At 45.6% G+C, this 20,196-nt stretch overlaps 1 protein-coding gene across 3 annotated transcripts; it reads left to right on the top strand.

Annotated features, from left to right (window-relative positions):
* The first annotated feature begins 58 nt into the window (after positions 1 to 58).
* LOC121657775 (HMG domain-containing protein 3-like) lies at positions 59 to 20,186 on the top strand. 3 transcript variants are annotated; one of them, XM_042013856.1, is made up of 20 exons: positions 59 to 165; positions 810 to 957; positions 1,377 to 1,551; positions 1,997 to 2,560; positions 3,232 to 3,330; positions 4,866 to 4,997; positions 7,045 to 7,460; positions 7,814 to 7,989; positions 8,287 to 8,384; positions 8,961 to 9,059; positions 9,601 to 9,750; positions 11,388 to 11,689; positions 13,049 to 13,176; positions 13,822 to 13,953; positions 14,221 to 14,405; positions 14,990 to 15,209; positions 16,278 to 16,411; positions 16,798 to 16,914; positions 17,330 to 17,539; positions 18,249 to 20,186. In XM_042013856.1, the coding sequence occupies exons 2-20, from the start codon at positions 812 to 814 to the stop codon at positions 18,717 to 18,719; spliced, it is 3,954 nt and encodes a 1,317-aa protein (XP_041869790.1). In that variant the 5' UTR covers positions 59 to 165; positions 810 to 811; the 3' UTR covers positions 18,720 to 20,186. The 3 variants fall into 3 exon arrangements, with proteins under 3 accessions (XP_041869790.1, XP_041869791.1, XP_041869792.1); XM_042013857.1 differs by having other exon boundaries at positions 11,391 to 11,689; XM_042013858.1 differs by having other exon boundaries at positions 7,814 to 7,983.
* Positions 20,187 to 20,196: the final 10 nt, after the last annotated feature.

Here is a 20,196-nt window from a genome sequence, read left to right on the forward strand (position 1 = left end):
CAGCCCGCCCCGCACAGCCCGCCCGCCCCGCAGCACCCGCACGCACTTTCCCCCCTGCGCGGCCGGCCCGTGGCCCCGGCGCTGCCTCCTCCACGCCGCCGCGCCCCGGCGGGGACGTGACCGCAGCTCGCCGCCTGCCTGCCCGCGCGGCCGCGGGGCTGCCCGGTGAGTGGGGACACCTGGGAGGGGGCCGCGGAGATGTTTAGCAGCACCGGAGGGAGCCGCGCCGCTCCGCTCGGCCTCGGGCGGTGCGGAGGAGACGGGGCTCCGGGTAGCGGCCTGAGGCTCGCCCGGGATCACCGGCTGCGCGGGGCCGAGGTGCGGGCCATGCCAGGGCTCTGCCTGGCAGAGTGGTGCTGCCTTGATCTCCTGTGTCCCCCCACAGGAGGGGGGCTGGAGCCCCGGAGAGCTGCTGGTGGGAAAGAGGATTGTGAGGCTTCCTGCTTATTCAGCCTCTGGCCTTGCTTTTGTAGTGTGGCTGTGACAGGGCACCTTGTAGCCAGACAGCTGCTGGCTGGGTGTACGGCTCCTTCTGGGTGACCAAACTTACCTGAGAGCTCCCCGTAGAATTGCAGGTCTGGAAATGCAGACGCGGTGTATCTGCACTGAACTGATGGTATTGACGTAATAGGAACAGAAGTTTCCTTCTAAAAGTGGATAACTAGAGAACACATAGTTATCTTGGTTTAATTAGAGTCAAACTTATATGGCAACAGTGCTGTCAGTTTACTGAAGTGATTAAAAGTGCTGTTCGTTGGGAGAAACGTTGTATAACTTGGCAAGAGTGTAACACAGAACATGTGTTTTAGCCATGGAGGCTCCCTATGATGGCACTGAGGTAACTGTGGTGATGGAGGAGATAGAGAGCACTTACACTTACGCATCACCGGTGCCATCCAAGAAGAAGAAGAAACATAAAAGTGCTGGCGATCATGGAGAAAAAGCCAAGAAGCCTCGGTGAGTTCTTTCTGCCTTCATTTAGCTCCTTTGTAGGGTGTGGGAGCAGTTTTCCTTGTTTCTGACATGAGTGAGCTTTGCAGTGCGCTTGGAACACTTCTTAGAGTAAAATATCGTATGTGAAACATCAGCTTGACACTTTGGGCCTGCTCAGACATTCTTTACAGGTGCCACTGTAGCTCAATCTAGAGTTTTTGTGCTCCAGAATAATTTGCCTTAGGCTCTTTCTCAGAAGTTCTCTCAGAGGCTCTCCTCAGAGAGAGTGTTTTCATTTGGTCAAAAAATGCACTTACAAATTAAATTAAATGTAACTTTCTTGTCACATGACCTTGCTACAAACCTAAACCTTGTGGATTTATTTTTCCCCAAGGAATTTATGTAGAATGACCTTAATGTTTCAATTTCTGGTTGTGTTTCAGATCTGCTTACCTTCTCTACTATTATGATATTTACTTGAAAGTACAACAAGAGCTTCCACACCTCCCTCAATCTGAAATCAACAAAAAGATCAGTGAGAGCTGGAGGTTGCTCAGTGTGGCTGAAAAGAGCTACTACTTGGAGAAAGCCAAGCTAGAGAAAGAGGGACTGGACCCGGTAAGTTGGCTTTCTGGAAGTTCTTTGGCTGCTGAAGAGAGAGGCACTTACTTGCTTACATAGCACTGTGTGGGAGAGTTGTTTAACTGCAGATTCCAGTTTGTATCCCTGCTCAGGGCAGCCTGTAAAGAACCTGTGTGAGGCCCCTGCCTCTTGCCTTTGCTTTCTGTTCGTTTGAGGGAGAATGTTTTGTAATCCAAGATGGATACGTCTGGTACCCGCTCACAGCAGTTATTTTTGTGTCCTGTCATCAGAGTGAGTGATGGTAAAGTGGGTGATAAAACCAGGACTGAGAGGGATTCTGTAGGCTCTGTCATGTGGAGAAATTCCCAGCAAACTACTTCAGGAAACCGTTTGAACCTTAGGGATTAAAATAGCAGGATTGAGAACTGAATCTCTTCCTTTTCTCATATTCATTTATTCCGTCCTCTGGTTTTGCCCACAGAACTCCAAGGCGTCCACTCGAACTGCAGTAGTCCCTGACATTCCAGGCTTTCGTAAGATTCTCCCTCGCTCTGATTATATAATTATTCCCAAAACCACTCTTCAAGAAGACAGGAGCAGGCAGTCGCTGGAGCTGTGTGTGACACAGAGCCCGGCAGCATCCGAGGGCTTGGCGGCTCCCAGGAATGTCACCAGCGTGTCCCGTGACACTGTGCAGAACATCCTTTCCGTGGACTCGGGCCAGGCCGGTGTCTCAGAGCAGTGCATTGCCATTGAGGGGCTGGCAGAGGACACGGCAGCCTTTGCCCAGCCCAAGGCTGCGGAAGAAGTGGTTGCCTCGGAGGTTCTCTCTCATTATGTTGGGCCTGTGACAGAGAAGGTGTCTGGAGATATCCTCTTGGACGAGGCTTCTTTGGAAGTAGAAGGACAGCCATACCAGACAGCCCGGGTGGTTATTGAGGAGTCTCTGGTTAGCAGCTCCACAGACACCTCCAACGGGAGCATCGCTGTGGCCCGTCCCCAGGTGCCCGATGGGGTGTCTGTGGTGACCGTGGTGACTGGGAGGGTAAGTTTTTCCAGTGACACTCAGACTCCTGCCAGAGTCTTGCCTGAAACATGTGAGTGCTGTTTCTTGCATTTTACTTGAGATCCTCGGTGGGTGCAGCAGATCCTGTATTGTCCAACCTGCTGGTGCTCAGTGCTGAGAGAAACAGAAACTTTTGTAATCGATGATACAAAAGTAACTCCGTGACTGAGTCGTCTCTGCTTGCAGATTGACTCAGCCCTGTGCTGATATGAATTGTGTCTTAACATGACTGAGTTTTTTTAATTGCTTGTTATAGCAGTATTTGGGGTATTACAGTGCCAGTAACTGGGTTCTGCAGTTGCACTGCAAGATTTTGGTGAGGAAAAAATGCTACTGCTGTGCTCCTGATAGCTGTTTTCCTGCTTGCAGTGAGGTAGAAGGGAGTCCTTTCAAGCTGAGGTGTTAATGATCACTCATAGAAAACCTTAGTCTGTGAAGAGTTGGATTCTCTGTTTTCAGTTTCAAGGTGTGAGGAGTTTGGGAATTTCCAGAGTACATCTGGTAAGGCCGTTGCTTTTGAAACGGTTGCTGCTCTGTCCTGTATTCTGGTCTCATCAGTCCTTAAGACATATTAATGTTCATGAGAGGGGGGATAAGGGTCACCCTGTCTTTTGTCTTCTGCATGTATTTTGCCTTTGACTTCATTTTAGGATACTGAAGAGAGTAGCTCCTCCACACCTGCAACACAGTTTATTATGTTACCTCTGCCAGCTCATTCTGTTGTGGAGAACCCAGCATCAATTAAACTGGTAAGAAATTCAGAGTCTTGTATGGTATGTTAAGGTTTGGATGTATTGTCACAGATTTGTCTTAAAGATATTAGAGTGGGAAGGATTTGCTCATGGTTCAGTTCTTGAAGATAATCCAGTTTGGAGTCATCATATCAGTCGATGTATTTCTTGTCCCTGGTGTTATGTCTTGTGTAGGCAAAGGGGATCTCTGACTTCCTACCGTGTCTTACAGGGGCTTGTTTTTGCTGCCTTCTCCCTCAGGGAATTCTTGGAAACAGATGGAGTAGATAAAGCTATTGCAACACATCCAGCCAACAGCAATTTCTGTGTAGCCATCTACTTCCACTACTTGGACGCATATTTGTTTTCATAAAAAGCCAGTGCCTATCCCTTTAAGGGCAAGGATCTGCTCTTATGACAGGAAAACATGAACTCTAAAGCTCTTGCTTTGGCCACATGACAGGGGGAGCCACATGAGGGGAGCAATGACCTAAGGGTTTGAGAAGCCATATAAAAGGTTGTGTGGCCTATTGCATGAGGAAAAATAGTATTATTTCTCTAATCTAACCACTCCAGCCACCTGTGTTTTTGTATCATTTTGGGACTTCATTTACAGCCAGTACTGCAGCTCCTTCTGTTATATAAGCTAGCATCAAATCCTGTTTTCCAGGTTCTCTATGCTTCCAGCTGGTGGAACACTGCAGATATTTATAGTGGTGCATAGCATGATGCTCTTCCAGTTGTCTCGGGGAGAATGGAAATACTCAGGTTTTTGTTCCTGAGAAGTATCTGGCTTAAATTGGTTCATTCCTTTGACAGCAGCACTTGCACTTCTAGAAAAAATCTGTACCTAGTTAGGGAGTTACAGTACAACAGCTCCCTCAGGAGTGTTGAGAACAGGATATTGGGAAGTGCTGTGCTGACAAAAACTCAATGTGTTGATGCAGTTGTCCTGGTGAAGATGACAGGTTCTACTTCAGTTGTTTGTATAAATAGTGCCTGGTGATGCTGCTCGTGTTTCAGTAGTTCATAGCAAGTTACAGTGAAGGATCAGGGAATACTTGACTGTCCCATACAGCCACAAATTACTGACAAAACTGCTTCTGCATCATGAGTGCTTGTCTTCAAGGCTTGTTGCTCTGGTGTTGAGTGTTAATCATATCTTGTCTCACTGTGGGTTGCTGTTTGAATCGTTTTTGTGCCATCTTACTATGACTTTTTCATGTTCAAAAAGAACTGTTATATCACTGTAAATGCAAGATTAGCTTCTCCAAGAGGTTATGTGCATTGTTCAGCTCTGCTCTGCAGGTTGATCTAAATTCTAGTAATACCAGAGGCTGTTGTGTAGACTGAGCATTTAGACTCAGAGTAGTTATGGTGCTGACTCACCCTGACCCAGCTGTGTGGTGGTTGTTCAATAAAATTAATAATAGTGGAAGGCTGGTGATTTGCCAAATAACATTTCTAAAAAGCTTATGAGGAAAAGAGAGGTGATCAGCACAGCTTTGTGGTTTTCGGGTCTGTAGACAAATTCTTGACAATTCTTGTTTCAGACAACCACCTATACTCGCAGGGGACATGGAAATTGCACCAATCCTGGCTGTTCCTTCACTTATGTCACCAGGCATAAGCCACCAAAATGCCCAACATGTGGGAACTTCCTGGGAGGGAAATGGATCCCAAAGGTAAATTTTTCCTTTCCTGACTTTGAGACAAAAAGTGCTGGTTTTGTGAATGCCTGTGATACTTCTAGACCTGTAGATCTAGCACAGGAGGTCAGATACACCAGAACTGATCCCTGCACTTGTGTTCCAGTGCTTGTGCTGGAGCAAGTCACCATTGCAGAGGACACTTGGCCAAGGTGAAACCTGAAATCACCACACCTTGGGTAGAGATGCTGCTTGCATCTGTTAAAATAGATGGGCCTGCATTTGGTAACTCTCTCATTGAGAGGATACACATTCTTCTGGCTCTCTGCCTGCACAGTTCGTGTTACTGGAAGGCATTGCCTGTTCTGCTACATCCCCAGATAAGCTCAGGAGGTTGTTTTGTGGTAATTTATATCTGCATTTGAAGTTCTTCTACAAATTTAGTTTTCTGTGGTCTTTCAACATTGTTATTTTAACAGAAAGGAGGAACTCTCAACTACAGTAGGTGTATGATCCTTTAGGAGCTTTTTGGTAAAGTTGATCTAGTGGAAGCTGAAGTGGTGCTGGGTATTTTTGTCTCATGGCTATGTGTCTGATCATTCATAATATTCTGACCTCTGGCTGGAAGGAAATTTCCAGGTGTTGGTAGAGTTGTGAAGCTTGTCTGAGTGGAAGAGTCTTTCTCCACATGATGCCTACTCTGCTTAAGATATTGGCATATCTGCTAGCTGTGTACAGCAAAACCCACTTGATCCTTAAACCTTGGCACTATCCTGGTAATTGGTCAGCTCTGATCAGCTGTGTGTTTCTGTCTGAAGCAAGACTCCACAGGCACAATTTAAAGGATGTTCTCAGTGTGAAAATTGGCATTGACATTCAGTGGGTTTGTATGGATTTGTTCTGAACCTCCTTTGTTTTGTGTCTGGATCCATTAAACATTCAGGGGTGAGAACTTTTTTTGGGCAGCTTACAAACTGTGGTGGCTGAGCTGAAGGCTGAGCTTCCTGTGTGGTAGGGCACAAATAGTGATGGTGACATCTTTGCTTTTGTGTGGTAAACTTGCTGAGGTAGAGAGATGGCTGAATGCAAAGACTATTTCTGGATCCTGCCTGAACATGGCATGTCTGCTCCTGTTCAATCCTACACTGGTTAGAACTGAAAGGTTTTACAGGGAGTTTTCCTTTTTATCTTTCAGACTTAGTCTGCTCTGCTGGGAACAGGTTTGCAGATACAGTTCCATTTGTTTGTGTGGTGTCATACCTTGGGAAAAACGTGCACCAGGAGTTTCTTTTTAACTGGCAATAGTATCAGTAGAACTGAAACTAAATATATATATATATATACCTTCCTGATCCTTAGAAAGGTTAAAAGATATATTTTTTAAAAAACTTAGATTATTCTTCTGAATATGCACTCTGCAGTGAGCTTAGAATTAATGTGTTTATCATGGCAAAGACTCTGGATTCTATGTCTGATATATTTTTGTGTGTTCCAGTTCAGTGTTTGTTGTATCTTTGTTGATTCCAGTACAATGATTTCTGTAGCCTTAGTCTTGGAAGTAACTTTTTTTTTAAAGTCAAAGAAACTTCCTAAGTAATCCTGTTTTCTGGCTCACTCACATGCTTGCTTTTCTGAAAGCATGTATCCAAAAGATGCAAATTCTCTATCTTAACTCCCTTTGATTCCTCAATAATGTGGAAGAACAGACAGCATCAGAGAGCTGAAGCCGTGAAAGAGGAGTGTGGGAGGTGGGTCCTTGCTACGGAGAGTGGTGGGTGACTTTGTGGTGTTGGTGCTAATGGTGATATTTAAGGGAGTTTAAGAAAGATTGATTCTTCAAAGTAAACAGTGTCTAAAAATAATACACGAAGGGCCAAAAGGCCAGATACAATGTTAGCAGGGCCTTTGCTGTTGTAGGAGATGCTGTCTGTCTACTCCCATACAATTCAGTGCTTAAACATTTAGGATTTTGCTGTTTTGATCCAACATTAAATAGGCCATGGGAAACATGGCGTATGTGCAGGGAACTTGCTTATCTGTGAAAGCTGAAAGCTCTGAAATGTGACTCTCTCCTTGTTTCCAGGAAAAGCAACCAAAAAGCAAATCTGAGCCAAATTCGGGCACCTCTCTTAAAACTCCAGCAGCTAAAAGAGGTCAGCAGTCAGTCCTCACAGAACCCACGGCCGTTAGTGAGAGTTCCTCCAAGTCCTCCTTGGAGAGCTCTGAAGCTGTCAGCCAGCTGCTGAATGCTGTGCCTGTCGGAGGGCAGATGCCTGAGATGGAGTGGGAGGAAGTGATCATCTCTGAGGGCCACTTTCTTCCAAATAATGTGCTTGCTGAAGACAGGAGGAGCACTGTTGGAGTGATGCTGGGCCAAGAGAGCCAGCGGCAAGCAGACGCTTCTTCGGAGCAGGCAGAGAAAGGAAGTGTAGGGCTGGGAATGTCGACATCTTCTGAGGTGTTGAGTCCAAATGCCTCTGTGAAAAAGCCAGTGGTGGGGTGAGTCAGTTTTCCATGTGTTAAGGGAGCATATGATGTCTATTGTGTGCTCATGGGACTAGTCCAAGAAGTTGAAGGCTGTTGGCAGTGCATCCTGTCAGACTTACCGTGTTTGCTGTCTGTTTTGTGCCAGTTCAGGATTGTTCCTTTTAGTCTTTGTCCATCAGAACTAATACTTTTTTAAATGACAATTAAGTTGTAGTCACAGGGCAGATGCAGCCTTAGCATTGTCTCTTTCTATTGCAATAGCTGTGATTAGTGTGCTAACAAAGCGCAGTTCAGGGAAAAGAGGAAAACTGAAGCTGAGGGGAAAGCAATGGAATATTTTTCCACTTGTAGCTCTTGTTTTTCAGAACTGATGCAACAGCTGCTACACACAAGGGACAAGAAGTAAAGAGTAAACCAAGACCCAAACCCTCCTTGCTGGCTGCAGCCAGACCCATGCGAGCCATTCTGCCCGCTCCAGCCAGCGTGGGGAGAGAAGCCAGCACGGAGCAGCCAAGCAGCAGGCAGGCCTTTGCAAGTACTGGTAAAAGCAGCATTCTCTGGTGTGCTTTGGGAGCTGTTGTCTTTCCTCACCATGCTGAAGTGGTGTCTGTCAATAATAAGATAGGTTTCAAGGGAGGTGGTTACCAGTGCTAGGAAAAAAAACACTTTGTCTCTGCCTGAGTGCAGTAAATGGGCCATGAAACACCTGCTTGGGTCATTTCAAGCTCAGAGGGAAGATCTCACATGGCTATCTATAGTGGCATTTACCAAAGATGTCAGAAAGAAACAGAACCTGTTTTCTCTCATTTAACCTGGTGCATCTCTTTCTTCCTTCTAGACAAGCATTCCCCTGTGAGAACCTCAGGCTTGAAGCCCAGTACACTGAAACAGTTGGGCCAGTCAGTTCTGCAGCCACCAACTGCTGAGGAGCTAAAGGTTGTTCTTTAAATGCAAGTTGTTTTCTTGGATTTTTTGAGCGGAGGGTTTTGTTTGTGGTTTTGGGTTTTGGGTTTTTTTTGCTCCCAGGTGAGTGATATGACCTGAGTGAGAAATAGAACATAAAAATGTAGCAGCTGTATGATGATGAGATCTGTGAGTGGCAGTTTTTATGATATGGCTGGGTAGCAGAATGAAATATGATATGGCTGGGTAGCTTGGTGGCTGAGTGTGTGAACTGAGCTGAGAGATGCTGTTGGACAATTTGAGAACCTCCCAGCTACTTCCAGAAGATCTGTTGGTACTTTGATAATGACATGCAATATTGGATACTGAGATTTTCACCTGTAAAGTATGACTGAGTATGCCAAGATGCTGGAATGAATCTGTGTGAATGGTAATGTCTTAGCATGCAAAGCTGTTGTAATGTGCAATGTCTTGTGGTATTATGGATATTAAATGAACATTAATTAATTTCTTGGGGGCAAGAATGCTAATAGATATTGATTATTGATGCATGCTTGTATTTAGTAGTAGGTGTCTGATGGGTGTTGTTTTTCTGCTTTCAATCTCTAGCTCCACAGTGTTGTGACAAGCACGGCATCTCAGGTTAAAGTTGTGGAGGTCAAACCAGACATATTCCCTTCCTACAAGTACAGTTGCACAGTTACTTTGGTGAGAATATTTCTAATAGCGTGACTTCTGCCATGGGGAGCGTCCTCTCTGGGATGAGAATGTTCTGGGACTTCTGTTTTACTGACTTGCACAAATACATCTCACTTTTAGCATGAAATAATCTGTACTTTATCTGTTGTTGCTAGACCTAATCCAGGGTGATCGTGCTCTGTTTTGTAGTTATGTTTGGGACCTTGTTAAGAGATGGATTTTTAACTCATGTCCCCATGCATAATCCCCATCCCCTCCTTGAATTCAGCAGGGAGAATCAGGGGTTTCTGAAAGAATGTAATGTGCTTCTGGTCTGGAGAACTGGCCCCCGAATGTTTAAGTGCCAGTTAAAGGATTCTGTGCAAAGTGACAGGGCTTGCTATTGATGTTTAAACAAGAAGTTATAAAGTGGGGAAAAAGCACATAATAATCTTTTTTAGGATCTTGTTGGCTTAGAATCATAGTCATTCAGGCTGGAAAAGACGTTTAAGATCATGGAGTCCAACTATTAAAAGTCAAGGTCAGCAAACATCTCTTTTATGTCATTCAGGATTTGGGATTAGCAACATCACGTGGCAGAGGGAAGTGCAAGAACCCCTCCTGCAGTTACGTGTATACAAACAGGCACAAGCCACGCATCTGTCCAAGCTGTGGATACAACCTTGCCAAAGACAGGACTGAGAAAACAGCAAAATCCCTGGTAAGGTTCAGGCTGGCTTGTTTTATCACATCTGTTGTGAGCTGGGCAGAGAAGTACCTTAGTTTGCAAGTACCTGTGGGAACATGATTTGGGCTTTTTTTTTTTCATTATGATAAACTTGTCTAGCAGAATGGTTCCTATTTAAAGTACCTGTGGTGATGTTTGTACTGTCCAACTCCTGTAGCAGTGGTGCTTCAGGCTGAGAGTAAGTCTGAGCACACCCAGTGCTACCACTGGGTGTCTCCTTAACTTAAAAATGCTTCTGTTGTGTCAGTACGTGCTGGGAAAATTGACCCTGAAGTCACAGTATTGCTGTGTCAGCTCTGCTGAACTTTGGACTTCATCAAGAAACTCCCAAGTATGCTCTGCTTTGTGGGCAGTTTGGGGCTAGTGTCAGTTAAGTCAGTACATCTTGTATTTGAGCTTCCTGTTTTTAAGGGTTTGTAGAGCAGCTTTACTTCCAACCTGAATTTATTTCTGGTTGTAGGGTTTTTTTCTGATGTACAAATACTTTTTCAGCTGTCTGCTGTTCTATGTGGATGTAATTAATTCTGGGGTTTTTTTGGGTTTTTGCCTTTGCAGTCTCAAAGTTAGCTTTTCTCATACTGAATTGTCATGTTTTTAAAATAATAAATGAAAAAAAGGAGCTTTCCTGCTCTTAGCTGAAATGCCTACTCAGCTTATAGACAGAATTTTAGTCTGTGTAGTAATGACTCATCCACTTGCCTTTTTTTTTATTTTGAAGAACATAACTTTGTTTAGTGGTTTTGTTTTTTTCTTTAAAAACACAAACAAACTGAGATGGCTTGTGTGAAACTCACGAACAGCTGTGTAAGGAACAGCAGTGTGCTTAGCTCAGCTTGCGTTCTGAGAGGCATGTGGCTTGTCTTTTCCTCATTTAGGTTGGGTTTTTTTTTTCTGGTTCTGGATGTGTTTAACATTCCTCTCACACAGTTCATTGTTGTCTCTGGGCTTTTGACTGATCATTTGTCTCACTGCTAGACTAGTCAGAAAACTAAGCTGAGATGTTGACAGAAGAGTTTCAGGGATTTAACAGATCAGACTGTTTGTGTTCTCTGTGTTCCACCTGGAGTTTGGTTCTCCTGTGCTTGTGCATTTTGTTGTGATAGCATGTGAGCTGGAGAAGGGTAGACTGTAGCTGATCAATTGTTATTGATTAGTGTGTTCTGTATCTCACAACCCCCAGTTCTCATTTAGTACTTGGCTCCTCCAGCTTTTGGACAGCTGTGCAGGCTGCCCTGAGCCTGTGCCTGAAAACCCATGGAGACAGTGATGATTGGGGGTTCAAGTGATGAGGGTTATTGAAGTGTTTCTATACCTGTTGGTGGTTATCCTTAACTTCTGGATCCCCAGTCCCTGCACTGAACAGTTAATGGCAAATCCATGATGGTCTGGCAGTGCAGGAGTTCCTGAAGGGCTGGGCTGTAATAAAGTGTTTTTGTTAAAGTAATTTGAGCTTGAAGCTCCTGTGTGGGGTCACTGATTCAGCAGTAGAGTAGAAGTCAAGTTTACTGCGTGCAAAGGTTACTACTGTGTTTCTTCTGCCTTTTATGACTTCTTTGGGCTTCTTAATGTTTCATCCCCATGCTTGCCTAGTTGCATATGTTGCTTTCTAGGAGGTCAGTCCAGGTCAGTCGGACGTGCTGAACACCAGCGAGCCGCTAACACCATCCCAGAAGGAAATCCAGCGTCAGTCCACGCTGCAGCTGCTGCGCAAGGTGATGCAGATCCCTGAGAACGAGTCGGAGCTGGCAGAGATATTCACCCTCATCCATGAGCTCAACAGCTCCCGGCTCATCCTGTCCAACGTGAGTGAGGAGACAGTGACCATCGAGCAAACCTCCTGGTCCAACTACTACGAGTCTCCGTGTGTGCAGTGCCTCCTCTGTAACAGCCCCTTGTTCAAAGGGGGACAGAAGTAAGATTCTGCTTTGGACTTTGACTCTTCCACACTCATGCTGATTTTCTTTGTTCTGAGTCTGCCTGAAATAGTGCTTGCTTTAGCTGCTGGTGATGAAGCTGGTGAAAGTGACACTGAATAAGCTAAATGTGTGTGGAAAGGGTTTAGCAGGATCAAAGAGTGACTGCTAAGTCTAGATGTAACTTGTCATACTGAAACAGAGTGTTTTCATTAGTCATCCCCTCTTTGTTTTCCATTCTGATGCTTTGAGGCTGAGAGAGGAAAACTTGTAGGTTTACAGATGTGCATTATATGATTTCCCTTTTCTCTCTCTCCCTGGCCTGAGTATTTCCTGTGTGGATCTTTTTGCTGATGATATTTTCATTCCTTCCATTTCTTAGTGTGTGCTTGACTGAATCCTTTTTTGGAGCAAATATCCAAATTGAAACCTGAAGGACTTTCAGAAACTCCCAGTGCATAAGCTAGATTACCTTAACTAGATTTGTATGAAAGCCTGTAGGATATCTCCTCACTGAGTCTGCCAGACATCCCTGTTTCTAAAAGCATGATCTAAAATATTTCCGACAGCAAAATGTCAGGGAGTTTAACATTGTGTTTCTTTCTTCCACAAAAAAATTCTTGATACAAATGATGGATGTTTGCTTTGGTCAGGCTAGAACTAACTGAGATCTTCCCAGAAGAGATACTTTTTATGCTCTTTAGTTTTTTCAGAACAGAGCAATCCCACACCTTCTCCCTCACCTTGGGACTTACCAACATGTGCATTGTAAATCCTTGCCTGTGCCTGAGTGCTTTGCAGTGCTCTCTGCATGTTGGACTCTCCCATGTTCCTGCACAGGCTTTAATTGAAGCCCTGCCAGTGGGAAGGAGGTGACTTTGGCTTTGATTCCTGTTTTCTCAGATGGACAGCAGTATTTCAGCCACTGGCACTTTCCTGTCTGAACTTCCCCCTCAACAGTTACACTGTAGAGGAGCAGACCTTTCTGAATCTTTGTGTGCAGGGACAGGCTGTCAGGTGGAATGTGTTACTGATCACCACAGCAGTGGGACAGATACATCTCCCAGGGCAGCTGGGGCCACAGGTTTTCTTCACCTCTCCAATAGTATGTGCCCAGTGTATGGAGCTGGAGGGATGCTCTAGTGCTGTTAAAAGAATGTGAGCAGTGACCTGACTCTGCCAGGGAAATCTGCTTTAAAATGTAACTTTTCTTTTCTTGGTGTGAAATGATGTGGTGATCTGGCTTAGATTTACACAATAATTAACTCATGTTAACTAGAATGTCTAAAGTTACTGCAGGGCTGGACTAAAAAACCCATTGGCTTCACTCGGAGTGGTTTTTTTGTTGTGTGTTGCAGTTCCCTTGCTGGTCCTCAGGAGTGCTGGCTGCTGACAGCCAATCGGTTACAGGTGGTTACAGCTCAGGTCAAAGTGTGCTTGAACCTGCAGTGTCTGGCCCTCCATAGCTTCACTGACATTTACACAGGTAGGAAAGATGTGAGCGTACCAACATACAGCATGACTATGGTCTGAAGCCTTGGGATTGTATCAGGCCATTGTCCAGGCACAGAAAAGCTTGTTCCCTTCCCAGTGTACTAAATTTGAATTATTTTTTAATTGCTTCTGCTTATTCTGCAAGTAAATCTATATTTATGAGAGAAAACTATATATATTTATATATTTTTTTATATATATTATATATATTATATATATATTTATATATATATATTTAGAGAGAAGTCTATATTTGTGAGAGAATGTTCTGGTGAGGAAGACCTTGCCTTGATTCACTGGTATAGGTCTCATCTGTGTGAATGCTGAGTTCTGCAAGGCAACCCCTGAGATCATAGTCAGAGGTATCTCTGGACAGTGCTGTTTCTCAGTGTTGGCTAGTGAGCAGATGGATTGGCAGCTGTTCCTTGTAGCTTTTTTAATTCAAAGACAAGTCTGTGAAAGGAGATAATCTTTCAGCAGGGAACTCTGCACTTCAGAGGTGCAGAAGCACTGTTTGTGTTTCCATTATCCTCTAAACTGTACTCATGTGAGTATTTTGTGTATCAGTAAGGAATATATTTCTTTGTGAGGAATATCTGGGACCCTACAGACAATAACTGTCTTGTTTTAACTGCAGGCCTTTTCAATGTGGGTAACAAATTGTTAGTGAGCTTGGATCTTCTGTTTGCAATCCGAAACCACATTAAACTTGGAGAGGACCCCAGAGTGGCTGTTGGCACTATCCTTGACTCTGTTCAGGAGCAAACTGGTGGGTTTTCCTTCTTGCTTTTTACCATAACACACCAAACTGTGACCTGGTGATGATTGTTAGGCTATAAAAAGGCAACCCTCACCTATTTTAGTGTGGTATGGTTCTATTAAATCACTTCCTAAACCAAACAATACCTCTGTGACCAGTTCTTTGTACCAATTCTCTGGAGGACAGGTTTGGTTTTATCCTGCATAGGAGAGCCTTACTGACTCTCCATTGGCTTTAGGAAGTGAGAACTGTAACAGTGGCGTGTTCTCTTTTCAGAAAAAAGCCTGAGCCCTGATGAGCAGGGTCAGCTCCAGGAACTGCTGTGCAATGGCTACTGGGCCTTTGAATGCCTGACAGTCCGGGATTACAATGATATGATCTGTGGAATCTGTGGCATAACCCCCAAGGTGGAAATAGCCCAGAGGAATACGGAAAATGTCCTAGCACTGAAAAATATAGAGGTAGGTTTTTCCCACAATCCACATCCTGTTCATGTTCAAAGCAAATCATAATGATTTTTTGCTGACTCTGGTCTTCGTGATGCACAATAAATACGTGAGACCTTTGTGAGTGGCTTTCTGCTGATGTGTGACAGGAGGATGTGGCTGGAGCAGCAATGCCTGTGCTTCCTCTTAGAGGTGTTGATGTGTAGTTCAGGGAAAACAAGATCCTCTGTCCCTGGACCTCAGCTTTTGTCCAGCAGCCTCGGGCAGTAGGAACCTTGGATGGAAGTTGTTGAATGTAGTCTTCTTCCTTTGACATGAACACATTCTTTTTTTCCTCAAGTTTCCCTGAGGTGCTGTCTTCTCTAATGGGGAAAAAAGCCCTAATAAGAGAATGTAGCGTGTCTGACACTTGTGTCAAATTTTGAGTCTTACTTGATGCAAAGTGGTTGTGGCAAGCTTTAGGAGATTGAAATCATCTTGTTATATTTGGGCTGAGCACTCTCCTGTATAGTCCTCCTGCCCTGGGTGAGACTGACACAAAACTGCCAAATGTACTGTGGTTATTTGTATTTGACCCCTGTGTTTCTTTCTCTCTGTAGTTTACTTGGCCAGAATACTTGCCATCAAGTGAAGTGAATGTAGAAGACTTTTGGTCCACGATGGAGACGGAGGTGATTGAGCAGGTGGCTTTTCCTTCTAACATCCCCATCACAAAGTTTGATGCCTCTATTGTTGCTCCGTTCTTCCCTCCACTGATGAGAGGAGCAGTGGTGATCAATACAGAGAAGGACAAGAACCTGCATGCACAGCCAGTGCCAGGTAATGGCTCAGGCTGTGCTTATTAAGGGAGAGCTTGATGTGTTGGTGACTTGAGTCTTGGTGATGTTTAGCATTAAGAATTGCTGATTGCATGACACTTCAAAAGTTGTGTGCTGAGAAAAGACAGGAACATTAAGTGAGTTCAGCTGTTCTCATACTACTTTGCTGCTTGAGGCTTGGCTTTTCCTGTGAAGTTTGGATGCACTAGTGGGCTCTGATACATTTGAGACATGGGAGACATGAGAGCATTGCACCCCAGATGAGATAGGGTCTGATTGCAGAGGGATGTGTGCACATCTTGAATGCCAGTCGGTGTTTGTTTCGTGTTAGACTGACGCTTGGAGTGTGAAAGTTACAGGTAGTGCTTGGTGTCTCAATGTTACAATCTCAATAAAGGGTAAGTTTTTACAGAACTTGGGAAAAGACTAGGAGAGTGGTGTGCTAGTCCTGATCAGAGTCGTCAACGTTCAGTGTATCCACTGCATATTGACTGCCTGGAACAAGAAACAGTGAGAGGAATAATCTCAGAGCTGAGAGCTAAGATCAGTTAGCACCCAGTTCCCTTAAGAATTTAGGTATTGGGTATAAGAAGCAAAACTGGCTTTGCAAGCTTAACAAGTATGTGAGTTGGCTTTACAGACAGGGCTGCAGCTGCTTCAGTTCTGCAGAAGAGCTACGTGGGCTTTTGTGGAAGTGAAGCTCCAGAGAAAGAACCAGGGAGATGTGAAGGCTCAGCCTGGAACTGCTCAGTCCAAAGGCTGCAGTCACATTTATCTCTGCTCTTCTTCACTTGGTTATCCTTACACCAGTCATTTAAAGGTTACAAATGACAGTATAGATAAGTGTTTATGGAGTCTGCAGCTCTGCTGGGCTCAGTCTGGTGACCTCAGCAGTGAAAGGCTCGAGACAAGTGTGGGCTGTGATGCACTTTGCAAGTAGGACTGTTCACAGCCTTCTCTTTCTGGCTGTGGGTTGTGCAATCTCTGCTTCTGTAGTCTTCGTAAGAAATTATTTTGGTAACTTCCCTTCCTGAAAATGAGCGCTGAGACCTGTTTCCTGCCTTTGCAGGTAATGGGAGTGCCTTGGTCAGGCTCCTTCAGGAAGAAGTCTTCAGGCCTGAGCTGATAAACTCTTACAGTGAGGAAGAGCTGCGGAGCTTTCTGACACAGTGTGGCATCCCCTGGGAGGCATCACATACAAAGGTAATGGCTTGTTTGCCCACATACAAGCCTGCAGGAGTGGAGCTGTTCTTCACTGTCTTTCTCTCATCCACTCCTGCCCTCCTAGACAATTAGTTTCTCATCTGACTGCACTAAGGGCAGGGATGGGTGCCAGCAGGTTATAAGATAATTTACACATGATGAAATAAATTGAACCTTTGTGGGCTAGAAGAAAGGAAGCCTGTAATTACCTTGTCATTGGCTCAGCATTGTGTAATTGCTTGTCATCCTCACAGTGCTGAGTGCGGGATTAGGAAGTTATTGGATGATGTGCAAATTAGGATTTGGGAGACCTTGCATGCAGCCTTTTCCCGCTCTGCAGGAGTCTGTTAATTTTAGCTTCTTTCTCTGGGGCCTGTCTTTTCTAGGACGAGCTCTGCTACTCCCTCCTGGCTCTCTGTGAGTTTGTACAGAATGGGACAAGCATCACACCACCTTCTGCTCATCACACAGGAGGGAAAATCTACAAAGTGTGTCCACATCAGGTAAGGAAGGCTGGAGCCACAATGTTTGTTTTGTTCCCTGGCTATTCACTATTTGACTTACCAGCATGGAACTTCCTTATTGAATAGAAGCTATGGAATGGGCTTCTCTGAGCCTTGGGAATGAAACATGTTCCTTGGGGCTTGGAAAATGAGTGGTCTTGCAGGAGATCTCACGATCTGAAGCCTGGTTTTAATGTTGCTATTGAGGTACAGTTTAAAACCATCTCTTCCTGAACAGGACAAAGTGAATGTGTATGAGGAGGAAACAGAGTATCTTTAGAGAAAGTAGCTGTCTGGTTACTGTATAGTCTGGAATACCTGAAAGGAAGCTGAATTTTTTTAAGATTAGGGCTTTTTTCTCTAAGTTTTTGGTTTTATTGTGCTGCTGATGTTAATCTTTTTTCTTTTTTTCCAGGTTGTGTGTGGCTCAAAGTACATAGTAAGAGGAGAAAATGCCCGGGATCACGTGGACTTGTTGGTATCCTCACGTCACTGGCCTCCAGTGTATGTTGTTGATACAGCCTCTTCAGTGGCACTATGTGCAGACCTCTGCTGGCCTGGCCTGACTTCCCAGATGTGGGGGAAGAACCAGGGCTGCTTCTCTGACCCCATGGAGCCTCCAGCGGTTAGTTATGTCTTTACTCTCTGCTGCGCCAGTCCAGTATGGAAACGTTTCAAGGGAGATTTAAAATTAACCCCCCACTCCTATGTAACCTGCATTGTGCCTCAAGATGATTTCATAGAATCACAGAATGGTTTGGGTTGGAAGGGCCCTTGAAACTCGTCCAGTTCACCTCCCTACCACAGGCAGGGTCACTTTCCACTAGACCAGGTTGCTCAGAGCCCTGTTCAACCCGGCCTTGAACACCACCAGGGGTGAATTTGACCTGATAAGTGTCTCCTGATTTAAGCTCTGCCAGTGAATCACTTCTAAGCATAGCAGAACGTATTGTGTGTTGCCTGGGGCATTGTGTTTGATTAATTGTCCTTAATAGGAGGAGCTGTGCTGGGAAGTGCATTGTAACGGTTCCAATCATGAACTGTGGAGCACATCACTGATTTTGACACAGCAACTCACTTTCAAACTCCTGCTATTCCTTGAGAAGTGGGACAGGAAGATGGTTCCTAGTGCCTTGGGGTTATCTGAGGGCACACAAGTGAGGGAGGGAGTGTACAGGCCACCTTTGTGGCATTTAGGGGACGCCTGGGTCATTTAGCCCTCCCTCTGTACTGGGTCGTAGTGTTGGTTGGAGTTTGGCCAGCCAATAGTTTTGTCTTCTCAGCTGTGGGGAAGTTACTTGTTGTTCTACCTGGTGTGCGTGTCTCTCCCCCAGTACGTGTCCTGCCCTGAACTGCTGGACCAGCACTACAGCGTAGACATGACGGTGGCTGAGCACTCCCTTCAGCATCCAATCACCAAGTCCTTGGCGCGCCGAATCGTCCACACGGGCTCGGAGCAGAGCAGCCCCTGGGATCCCACAGCTCGGCACCACTGCATCTCCCTGTGCCGCGAGCTGGAGCCGTACGGTGCCATCATTGCCGCCATCGACGACAGCAAAACCAGCAACGTGCGCCAGAGGCCCATCACCTTTGAGAACCCCACGCACTATTACCTCTACAACCGCCTCATGGACTTCCTCACCAGCAGGGAAATCGTGAACAGGCAGATCCAGGAGATCGTGCAGAGCTGCCAGCCGGGGGAGGTGGTGATCCGTGACGCGCTCTACCGGCTCGGGGTGGCCCAGATCAAAACAGAAACAGAAGAGGATGAAGAGGGGAAGCAGGAGGAGGATAGAGGTTGCTGAGTAACAAAACAGCCTGTTGGTGTCTCTCTCTGGTCGTGTGGATGGGTGGGCTGAGCCAGCTTTTGCAGCTGTCTGGCTTGAGGGTTTATTTTTACAGGTTAGAGATGTGATGCTGGTGGCTTTGACTGCTGTTACTGACCAAAGAGCTCTGTGCTTCCATAGCATCGTGATAGCTGCTGCGAGCATGGGTCTGTCACCCCCTTGCACAAGGCTGCAACTGCCTTCAAGGCATGTGATGGACCTGCTGTTCAGGGCTGTGGGATGTTGCCCTCCCTGCAGCTGGAGAGGGAAGAGGAGTTGCTGGTAGCAGGGAGTGTGTGTGGTCAAGCACACACAGGTTTTTTAATTCTGAATCTTGCTTGCTGACTTCTTTGTACTTATTGGTGGCAGGGCTGGGGGTGTGGGACCAGGCATGAAAGGTAGATGGCTACAAAGATTTCCCCCAAAACATTCTGAATAGGTGAATTTAGGATACTGACTCCTGCTTGGTAATCTTGCAGAGCTCTCATATGCATTGGCTGCAAGGAGTCTTGAGCAGGAGCTGTGCTGCTTTAACGTGCTGTATCTGAGGAGCCTCCCTGGAGGCTGCACACCTGGGTCCAGTATTATGGGTGCTTTGGCTGCAGGAAGTTTCTAGAATTGTTTGTCCCTTCACATGAGCACTAATAATTTAGAAGCCAAAAGGTGCAGTGAGTGGAGTGTGTTCTGTATGATAAGGTAAGAACTGAGCCCCAGGGCAGCCAAGGGGTTAGAGGGTGGTTTGAGTGCTGTGCAAGGGGTGGCTGTGGAGAGGGGAAGGACACTCAAACACTGTCTGTGGGATCAAGGAAGAATGATGAATGCAGTGTCACCAGAGTGAGCAGGGTTCCATATTCCACCCTCATGGATGTGCTGGGAGAGCTGCACCCACGTGTGCAATCTCATCACTTTGTCAGGTGTCACACCTGCCCTGCCCCTGCTGTCACAGCGCTTGGGGGGTTGGAGGAGTCTCCTGCTGCCCAGGTTGCTTTGTCAGCCCCTTGAAAGGAGTCAGGATGAGACCTCTGCCTCTGCAGCACACCTGAAGAACACCTGGGGCTGCACGTGCAAAGCTGTGCTGTCATTGCTGCAGCTCCCTTTGGCCATGGCTGGTGGTGAAGCTGTTTGGTGTTTGCTGTGACCTGCAGAGGAGAGAAGCAGGATGCCAGACTGCTAAGTTGCCATCTTGGGAGTTTATTTTGTCTGAGTGAGCAGTGGGGAAGATTCTGAGGCTTGCGGTGTGGTTGAAAACTCCCTTCTGTGAAGGGGAACCTATTGAGTACCGTACTGTTAAAGTAAATGTATTAAGTCTGAGCAAATGCAGTAATCATGGCTTGGGGTTTTTCTGTTAAGAACATTAACTTATTATAAGAGACATTAGTGACTTTTTTCAGTCAATGATAAAGTTTAATAAATTATCTCCAATTTTTGGGGTGAAACTGTGGTCAAGTGACTTGTT

Source organism: Corvus kubaryi, unplaced genomic scaffold, assembly GCF_017639235.1.
Source record: "Corvus kubaryi isolate FWS band 111438036 unplaced genomic scaffold, C.kubaryi_AGA036_p1.0 split1-37374, whole genome shotgun sequence".
NCBI lineage: Eukaryota > Metazoa > Chordata > Aves > Passeriformes > Corvidae > Corvus > Corvus kubaryi.

Excerpts from the sequence above, each read along its gene's own strand:
- LOC121657775 (XM_042013856.1), top strand. The coding sequence starts at position 812 with ATGGAGGCTCCCTATGATGGCACTGAGGTAACTGTGGTGATGGAGGAG. Across the intron at positions 958-1,376 it reads GAAAAAGCCAAGAAGCCTCG|ATCTGCTTACCTTCTCTACT; the intron begins GTGAGTTCTTTC and ends GTTGTGTTTCAG. Across the intron at positions 7,461-7,813 it reads GTGAAAAAGCCAGTGGTGGG|AACTGATGCAACAGCTGCTA; the intron begins GTGAGTCAGTTT and ends CTTGTTTTTCAG.